This window comes from Tinamus guttatus, unplaced genomic scaffold (assembly GCF_059628265.1).
Source record: "Tinamus guttatus ecotype Peru unplaced genomic scaffold, ASM5962826v1 Tinamus_guttatus_pri_ptg000240l, whole genome shotgun sequence".
NCBI classification, from domain to species: domain Eukaryota; kingdom Metazoa; phylum Chordata; class Aves; order Tinamiformes; family Tinamidae; genus Tinamus; species Tinamus guttatus.
The window spans coordinates 3,953,423-3,963,667 of NW_028288774.1; the positions used below are offsets into that span (position 1 = coordinate 3,953,423).

General features: G+C 39.6%; 1 protein-coding gene and 2 long non-coding RNA genes across 4 annotated transcripts in view; all 3 read left to right on the top strand.

Moving 5' to 3' along the window:
- SLC1A2 (solute carrier family 1 member 2) overlaps positions 1-4,164 on the top strand; it is a 79,771-nt gene extending 75,607 nt beyond the window's left edge. For both annotated transcript variants that reach the window (XM_088525746.1, XM_088525747.1), the window contains exon 11: positions 1,947-4,164. In XM_088525746.1, the coding sequence (XP_088381872.1) occupies positions 1,947-2,021 (75 nt within the window). In that variant the 3' untranslated portion in view covers positions 2,022-4,164. The remainder of the gene's footprint in view (positions 1-1,946) is intronic.
- The window catches only part of LOC148594501 (uncharacterized), a 427,754-nt gene extending 417,732 nt beyond the window's left edge, over positions 1-10,022 (top strand). The window contains exon 3 of the long non-coding RNA XR_015913438.1: positions 7,528-10,022. This is a non-coding gene — a long non-coding RNA (uncharacterized LOC148594501). The remainder of the gene's footprint in view (positions 1-7,527) is intronic.
- LOC148594503 (uncharacterized) lies at positions 155-814 on the top strand. Its single transcript, XR_015913440.1, has 2 exons — positions 155-304; positions 530-814. It is a non-coding gene; the product is annotated as an uncharacterized LOC148594503 (long non-coding RNA).
- Positions 10,023-10,245: the final 223 nt, after the last annotated feature.

Below are 10,245 nucleotides of genomic sequence, written 5' to 3' on the forward strand. Positions count from 1 at the left end.
CAGGATAAATTCAGCTACCATGTGAGTCTGGGTCAAGTTCATGGCACTCACTGCTCAAAACTTGCTCTCTTTCCAGTCTCTCAGATTTGCACAGAGAGCCAAGCCAAGCTAGAAAGCAGCCCTTTGATACTTTCTTACTGTACTTGTTTCTTCAGTTTCTCAAGTCATTCCTATCAGCTAAGTCATTAGTTTACCTCAGGAACATGCAATAATGTACAACGTCATCCTAAGCCCATCCTTCAGTGAAATCTTAGAAACAAAAATGTATGAGCTAGCAGAATTTCACTTTTTTGTTTTTTTTTAGGTTTGCTCGGCTTTGGATGCCGCTTTGTACATTTAAACTTACATAAGAAGCCAGGGTTTCATTGCATGATTTACAAGCCTGATTTTGAGCTCATCACTTGTCTGTCTGTAAGCTGCCAAAAGGATGTAATATTGCTATCATCTACCTTATGAGCCATGAGTAGACACTGATATTTGCAAAGCGCTTGGATCATGTCAGAGTGGTCGTCATCTCCTAAGTGCTTAGAGTAGCAGGAGATTTTGGCATTTAAAATATCCAGATGTTAAATCTGAAGAGATATCTCTTCATCCTGTAGAGTGCACTGGTGGGGTGAAAAGCTCACTGCAATTCTGGTCAAAATTTTGGAAAGCTAATCTACTAGCATGTCCCTTCTCATACTTTGTGTAATATATTCCATGTATAGTGCTAGTTGTTTATAATTTTGCATGGTCAATGTATATTTTTAATAGGCACTCTCACTTTATATTGGGGTAGAGTGGTTGTTATTGCATGATATTTTTGTATTTTTTTTATTATCACATTTCACATGACTCTGTGATTTTCATTTCTGAATAAGCTGTTCATTCCTGTAATTGCATGTTTTACCATTTCAATTCTCCAGAAAAATGCTTGAATTTATTTCAAAAAATCAATTCACTTTTTCATGTGTCCATGTACCAAAGCTTCTATGAATGCAGTTTATTCAGCATGGGGAATTTCAGCTTTGTTTTTAAGTTTTCATTTGAAACTAAGGCTGCAAGCTTTTAAGGTAAGTTAGGAAGAAGTAAGCCATTCTTTTAGAATTAAATGAAAGCTGCCCTTTCTATTATAAAGATCTAGACCATTTTTATAAAGGTAAATTAACATTTTACCTAGTTAACCATTAACTAGTTTGGCTAGAAATATTTCCTTTGAAGCATGACTTTATCGATGCTGATTTTTGGGATGCAACATGCTGGTCAGTATTTACCATAAGTTAGTAGATCACTATAGGTCTTCTATCAATCATACTCATAAACTAATATTGAAGCACAGCACTTTATGTAGAACGATGACATTTTCTTGTTATACTCCATGTGAGACAAATAGAGCATTACTATGATTTTTGGTCTGGGAATAGCCAGAATCCTTCACTTTGTGATAAGAACTAGTTATACAATGAGCAATATTTTCACAACATATCTTTGCCTCCATTTCTTTAAAGCTGTTGGAATTGCAGGTAAGTATTTTTTGTCTGTGTATATAAATATATCTATATATGTAAAATATTATTCTGGCCTTGCACATTTTTCATGCCCTGGCATCAGCTATCTTGCTTTGCCAAGGAATTATACTGACAAAATGAGATTTTCTGTATTAAAAAAAAAATCTGTAGGAGATAGGGCAGGAATAGGATTCTGAAAGAGTTATTAAAAAATACTACAGTAAAAGCTGAGAAAATAAATTTGGGACTTTTTTTTCTATTGCTAATGTTTTATAGTCCATATTAAAAATGAACAGTATTTGAGAGCGTTGTGAATTCTGAATAAATGTTTTCTGTATATATGTTAACACATGTTACGTAATTCCTGTAGATATCATGACCTTCCATATAAAACTCATGATTTTGCTTATCAGAGTGCCTTGGTCGTTAAGTCGGTGTGTTGATGATAATTACTTGCAGGTCACGCTGGCAACCAATGGCAAATCCGCAGACTTCAGTGTTGTTGAAGAGCAGCCTTGGAAACGTGAGAACTAAGGGAAGAGATTCCCAGCTCCGTCTTTAATAAGCCCTGAAGCTCTCTCCTGGTAAAAGCTATCATGATTAAGGAAGACTTCTCTCTTTTTTCTTTTTTTTCTTTTTTTTTTTTTTAATTTAACATCTACAGTTTGTCAGTTTGTACTTACTTAATTTGTTAACTGAATCTTAGCAAAGAGCTCGTAAAGTCGTTGTAGTGTCTTTGCCAAATAACGGTCCCTCGCCATCTGGCTCCCTTGTGTTGCTGTCTGAGTGGATGCAGCTGGAGACTCCTCCGTGTGCCGAGATGTGCTCTCACCCGCCTCCCCTCGCGTCCAAGACACGGCGAATGTAGGTGCTGCACAACGGAACGATCCCGGTGCCAGTATGGCTCCCTGCAGGGACACAGGGTCGCAAAGACGTCGTGCCGGATACACCCGACATCCTACCAGCCTTGGAGCATCTGGGTGACTCTTGTGGCATACCTGTGAATCGTTTGCACAGCGGACGTTTGGTTTAGTTAGCACTGTGCGGCTGGAATATCTTTGGGAAATGTCTATAAAGATTTACGTTTGTTTGAATACTAATAAGCACCTGGCATGGGAAGCACAGAAACATTGTGCCTAACTGCACTTCAGACTGAACTTGGAGCCAGTGGCAAGACTAATGGACAGAAGTTGATAAATTAGCCCAGACATTTTGTTGCATCAGTACTACTAACATTTGCTATCAAGGCAAGATCTTACATTTGAGTGCACGTGTTGTATTTTTTCAGCTGTCACAAGGCAGATACAGCCTTCATCTTATTACGGGGCTGTGCTGCTCGGAGGCCGCAGTACATTGCACAATATAGGTAGTATGAATGCAGGAGTGGCTGCTAGTTCCCTCACTGAATCTATGGCTGATTTAGAAACGGCAGGATGCCTTGACCTCAGTTATGCAAACCTCAACTGAAGTAGTTAGCACCTTACTACTGCTCACCCTGCTGCATTGATTTTGGTGGGATTTCTCATGTGGAAGAGACAACACAACTAAGATGCTACTAGAGATGAGCTGGGATGTCATGCTTGGGTGCATGGTATTTCTTTGTAAACAAATCCTGGACCCTTTACACTAAATAATTGAGAGTTTCTGAATGTAATCATTAGTAACATCTAATTTGAAGTGAAAGATTCTCTCAAGTATGTGTGCTGTTTCAGAGAATGGCTAAAACCTGAACTTGTTACTAAGCCAAATTCCATAAATTTAACAGAATTGAGCCAGAATTAGAACAGAATGAAGAATAAAGCAGAATTTCAGGATTTAGACCAATACATTGAGCATACATCTCTCTTTCTGTCTCTTGCAGAGTAACAATTCATATAAATCTCTAATGTCAGAGAAAAGATTCCTAGGGTGCATGGCATCTCCGTTAACAAGATGGTGTTTTGTCAACAGAGTATAGCTGACTCATCCTGTCAGAAGATATTAGAGTTACAATAATCATCCTGTTAAATGTTTTTAAAGGTGCTTGTTAAAGCTCGGCAATTCTAAGACACTGGTGACTGCTGTTATAATAATAGCAATGGTCTGTAGCAAAGCTGAGCTGAGCGGCCTTGGGAAGCTCTACCCACTGGAGCAGCCCTGGGCAGCATTTGGGAGCTTTTAGAGGTTCTCAGAGAGAACTAGAATAGGAGCAGATGATGAAGTTGAAAATGGCAGCAAACAGAGTTGAAATATTTTTGGACATAGGCTGGCCAGTGTCTGTGCTCAGATCTGTCACGGGTGTAAACAGGAATAACGTGTTTAACTGTAGAGTGGTGCTTGGCTCTATAGAAGCTAGTGAAATATAAATATAACCTGCTCTTGCTCATCTGCATTCATATGAAGATCTCCAGAAATGCACGTGGACTTGAGCCAATGAAGGTTACTTGCATGAATTAATGACATTGAGATCAAGTCCCTTGCCAGGGTATTCCTTCGTTCAAGCATTTGTTGGCATGGAATGTTTTTCTTGCCTTCCTCTTTTTGTTCTCACATGCCATTGCTACCAGTCTAAACAAAATGGCCTGCATAATTTACTAAATAATGAACCACTGTGAATTCTATAGGTCTCTCACATACATTAGAGCTAGAGACCTTTCCTACAGGTGAAGGTCTCACCTTGAAGACTGTTTTTATGAAGGCTGGAACTATAAGAAATCTGTAAATGTGATAGATAGACAGTATTCTCTTCAGTCATTTTTATTAGAATATCCAGAGTCTGACCTTCCTCCAAAACACAGGGGAACAAACCTGCCTATTTTCTTCTTAAAGCACATTTGTAATAAGAAAAACAAAAGTCACAGATTTTTGCACTTTAGATACTGCATTGAAAGCATCCCAGGATCAGGGACCTGGTCTGCATTTGAAGAAATTTCTTCTTCTGAGTGATGTGCCAGCAATGTGCCTGTGAGGGCATGTAGGTGCACTGCAATGTACCTAAAATGTATGCTACGTCCTCCCTTTGGAGGGGGGCTCATATCAAGGGAAATTTACTGCCACTTGAGTAGCAGATGTATCCAAGAGGAACATGCAATGCATAGCCTGGCTTCTGAAAGCACGTCGTAGCATGGCCCATCAATTAATACATGGCTGTCCAGGCTGTTCGTCCCAGCAGTTTCTTAGAAGCAGCTGCATCAATTGCTTGACCTGAAAGTAGCTTTAGAAAACTGGTCTGTATAATCCTAGCTGCCTTTTGAAGCAGTTTAATAGCTGGAAGCAAATAGGGCTGCCAGCAACGTGCAACTAGGCAGTGCCACAAAATTACATATTGAGAAAGGCTCGGAATATGCTTACGCTTATCCGCGTGAGACATGCTGTCCTTTGAAGAGTGATTCTTCAGATGGAGACTAGGGAGGAAGGAATGGGATGCTACAGAAACTCCACCCACATGAGACAGAGTAATTTGGGTCTTTCGATAGGACAAGAATAGCAGACTGTGATTTAAAATAGCAATTCTTTAGATACAGTAACTCAGGGAAGTTTCAAAAGGTAATTGCAATGGCATTTCTCTACTTAAATGTGGATGTGAGTGAAGGAGAAATGTTGTTTTTGGTAAACTCCTCTGCTCTTACCCTGGCTGAATTCTTAATATAGTGTTACTCCAACACAGCACTGTATTTAACCATCGAAAAGCTTTCCGTTTCTCTGGGAAAATATAACTCATTCTTGGCTTGCATTTCTCGATTTGCTCATTCCACATGAGACTGGGTTGCTACTTAACTGAATAAACACAAAATAACCCAGGAGCTGGCCACTCAAGCTAACGCACTGTTCACGTTTAAGTAGATGGTGCTGGTTACTGATCATCTTCTTTTTATTTCAGCAGGAGTGTTAATTAATGTATTAATTTGCTTCTGGCAAAGGTTCTGTATTTGTTTCCAGTACTTAGGTAGCAAGGTTAAAATCCTGTAGAAAGTGTTATCTGTGTACTTGAGAAGGAATTAATATTTCTTTCTGCTTTCATCTTGTTTGTGGGGCTGTCTGTCCCTCCCTTGGTCTTTGCAACTGCAATATTGCCCTTCAGATTGCTGCATCACTGGCACATGGAAAAATCTAACCCAGGCAAAGACTCAGTTAATGCTTAATTAAGCACGCTTGAAGTACATACCTAGGCATTAATTTATGCATTTATTGCTGAAGCTGGGTCAGCATTCTCTTACTATCTATTAATTAAAACTAAGGAGCATTGTACATTAAAATTAAAGAAGAGAAGGAGCACTTTGTTACTGAATTTTCTTCATTACTTCCTTTAGAGGAAGGCACCAGCACTCTAGGAGACAAGTGTGGGACTTGCGCAGGGAAATGTTTCAAGTAGCTGGGGCTGCATTATGGTACATGCTCCTCCATTTGAACCACCAAGAAACTGTTTTCTCAAAAAACCTTCTTTTTGCTGTAGTGAAACCTGTGCGTGCACTGTCCTGGCCACCCGAACTCCCACTGAAACCCGTGGGTGTCTTGGGCTTCCTGGAAAGCCGAGTCTCTTCCTGTCTCCCTTAAGTAATAAGACATTTCACAATGCAATTCTAGGGAAGAGTCACCGTCTGGTGTTTAAGATGAAAGTGATTCTCACACCCAAAATACTTTTGCCAAGATGCTGCAAAAGCAAACCACTTCTATGCCACAAGTCCAGCAAGGAGTTTAAAACTCTGCATAGAAACTAAGAAACTATGACACTGTTGCTACAGTTTTGAATCCCTGAGATCCAGCTAATCTCCCCCCCCCCGTCAAAAGCACAGGGAATTCAGAGCTTTATGTCACTTTAAAGCACATCAGTAGTACAGATTTCGCATGTGTTTTCCATCACCCCCAGGGCCATCACTTTTCTGGTAGTAGATATCCAGAGGAGCGGACTGCTCATCTGAGAAGCTGCAGCAACAGGATTTGAACAAATGCGTTCTGGCAACTGCCTCGATTTTCTTTGCTCTTTCCACTTTGCTTTTGTTGTTGTGGTCTTGTTGTAGCAACACAACAGCAATCGCATTAATTCCCTCAAAACACAAACAGTATTAAACTTCACCTCTGACCTCCGCTTCTGCACATGCCTTTAAAAAGGCTCTGAGCTTTAGTACCAGGCTCAGAAATCCCTTCTGTAGACACTTAAAGGTATAACCTTTTATCATGTCATTAAGTTCTATTTTCCCATTTTTATTACTGCATTTGAATTAATTTACAGAAGAGTAAATAAGGGCACTTTATAAAACTGTACTGTAATTTTATTCTGTTATGAGCCAGAAGATTATCCTTGATTTTTATTACTGTGACTTCTAAGGTCATGATTAGGATATTTTTCATGTTAGCTGTTATAATGGGCATCGCCCTGGAGCCATTTGCCTCTGATAAAACTATTTGCTTCAGTACATAAGTTTGTGTGGAAGCTTCTGCTCCCAGCAGAAAGTACCCTATGAAGGAAAAGTGATTTTCTTTTCTCCAGTCACATTCATCATTTTGAGGGAAAAAATATTTACCCAATTTTTTTTTGTCTGAGTAGCTATATAGAGAAGATAACTTTAAGTATTGAAAAAGAAAAAAAAAAGTAATTGCAATTCTAAAGTGTCAGAGAAGACAATTCAGCTTCCCCGGTGGACACCAAGATGTGTCTCTCTGTAACCCTCAAAGCTGATGCTGTGGTTCTGCCCACCTAAGGCAGGACCTCATGATGTGCCTGGGCTGGACTGAGATGTGGGTCCCTCTCTCAATTTCGCCTCCTGATCGTGTTGGATATTCAATTGAAATCTGCTGCTATGAATGAGCCAAATCGCTGCTAAAGGCCAGGTGCTGTGAATTCCTTTACTCCTCGTGCGAATGGGCTCACTGGCAAAAGGCACCAGAGACCCATCCCTCAGGTTTCCCCCCGTCCCAAAGACACTTTCCCCCTCTACGGAGACCTGGGGACTCCCAGCTCCTAGGTCATACAAACCCGAGCACATACAGTGGTTGTGCATTTGAATCTATGAGTCTTAGGGAAAACTCAGGCTCCAAATATATATACATATATTTTAAAGAGCATTTTGCTGAGCCACCAGTTAAAGTAGGCCTCTATAGCCTGAGCGGGATCTAGCCCACAAGCTAAGGAAGGACTTTGGGAGGCAGGAAGACTTGTGAGTTTCCTCATGTCACCCAGCTTTTTGCTGTTCACTTCCCTTTTCATTTCCAACTACCTTCTGCAGCAGCCCCATTATGGATCGGTGCTGGAAGAGCCAGTTCTTCTAGTTTGGTTTCCCAAATTCAAGAATTTCACAAGTGTTTTTAATGATACTCTGTGGCAAGCGCCACAGTGCAAAGGGAGACTGTTGTAGGCATCAACGCAACCTGGATTGTCTGGTGTCTGTATATTGCTTTGTACATAAATAGAATAGTTTGCAGGGATTTTTGTATCGTTCTTTTCTATTTTTTTCTACAGTTTTTTTCAAAGGCTATATGCAGATTGTGTTTACAAATTGATTTTGCAGTCAAAATCATAGCATTTCCATTTTGCTGTTTTGTGCGTGCTTGTGAGTTCTGGTGCAGTACAGGTTGTCCTGCCTTCTTAAAGATGATTGCACACACTTTCATCCAACATGTCCTGCTCCTTTCTTAAACAGATCCCACTTCCCATGATCTGGTGTGAACTATAGTTTGTAGAATGCATGAGAAAATGTTGCATATGTATTTATATTGTTAAATATGATATACTCAACAGCAATTTAGTTATTAACACAAGTTTTATGGGTTTTTACTTATTCTCTGGAAACTACAGTGTAGACTGAACTAAATTACCTAGTATCTGTAATTTACAGACACACAAATATTTTCTTATAATATTTTCTATATGACCATATAAGATAGGGAAATAATCCTTCCAAGGGGATCTGTACCTTAGAACAAAAGCAGTTTTCTTAAAACATTTAAAATCAATTAAATGTTTCTGTGTTATGTTTAATGAACTAAGAACATATGTTTAGTGAGGAATTATAAACAAAGCACAAAATGCAGGAAGCAAATAGGAATTTCAAGATGTCCTTAAATGCTGCAGTTCATTATGGAACAATGTTATTATAACCTGAACAATCTTCTAGATTGACCGTCTTGGGCAATTGTCCCTCATTTTTGCATTTTTCCTGGTGTTACCTGTGCCAAGTTCTGCAACTCTTTCTTAGGATCTGCTCATGTATGATTGACTGCCTCAGAATGCTGAATAAAGAAAGCTGGAGAGTTGGATAGGCAAAAAAAAAAGGTATGTAGCAGGTACCTAGCCCATGTTGCTAGGAAAAAATGTGCCTGAGTTGCCTGCAGAAAGACTTCACAGCTTGGCCTTTCTTGCACCTCCTTGAAAAGGGACCAACAGAACAACCATGGGACCAATTGAACCGGGTAGCATCTGTTCAAATACCTCCTCCTTTCTTACGTATTTTAAAGAAAACAAACGCTATATTTTTTGACCAAGACAAATGAGCGTTGCTTCTGTTTTATGGTCGTATGTTCCCACTAGGCAAATACCTCTTGGCATTAAGGCCATGGCTGTATTAAATTGTATTTAATTAACATGGAACTTTTTTAAAGGAATAAAAATATGGATAACAAAGAGTTATAGCAGAGAAAATTTCCTGTTATAGACAACTAGCTCCATGAGTGTGATTCAAAGAAACAAGTCAAAGAAAACACTGAACGGCAAATGTTACTATCCCAGTGTGACTGACACTGGGCATCTCTTTACCTAATTAGAATTCTATAGCACCGTTAAATTCTCCTTAGGTTTTGGAGTCTAAATATCCGGTCGATATACATATAGGAAGTGTGTTGATGTACCCTTGTATCTTAATCTTTCTTGTATTTTAAATCAGATGTACCAGGTATTACCTTAATTGGAACTGCGGGTAGAATAGTGCTACGTGCGTTACTAATAGCAGTAGATCCTTCCTGATCCCAGGTTTGACATTTTGTGAAGCATGATGTCCAGTGCCTCTCTGCACTTAGTGTAGATAATGTAGCTATCAATGTGTAATTTCAGTGAAATGGTGTATACAGTATGGATAGAGATGCTTTAATTTAATTTAATTGATTGCTGTGCATTGAGCTATAGTAGAAAATCAGATTGTCTTTTAAAATTTTGTTCTAGTTTGGGAAATTTTTGCTTTTATTGGGGTTTATTTTCCTTTTGGCCATTTAACTGAATAAGCTCTGTAGCTTAATAACTTTCTCTGTCTGTTATGGAGTATCTTGTTCTGATAACATTCAGAATCATATATGCAACCAACTTCTTATTGTAAATAGGTAATTTTTAGTTTACAACTACCTAACCAGCATGGTGCGTGTTAGTACCTGCATGTGTTTGATTCCTTGGCGGTGAGAGGCAGCAACCCCATTATAGATTTGCTGCCTTGTGAATGCACTTAGTGATTGCGTTAAGCATTAATAGACACAGAAAATAGTTAGTTTATGGTCTGTTTTCTTCTTGTTTGCCTGACACATTGGAATGCTCTCACCGTAACTGTAGTGAGTTCAAATTAGCACAAGCATCGAGGGAAAAACCCGCTGTAGCTGCACTCGTCCCTTGCATCCCCTCCCCATTTCCTTTTGGCTGTGTGTGCACTGTGCAATGGTTCTGTCAGTCCACAGCGTGTTGTAGGGTCCCCCCGAGCCCCTTCCAGATCCTCACTGACTCCAGCCTCCTTCAAGGAGTGCATCCAAGCGGCTGTGGTTTTGCCATAGCAAGGAGCTCGGAGAAACATTACTTACAGGCAAA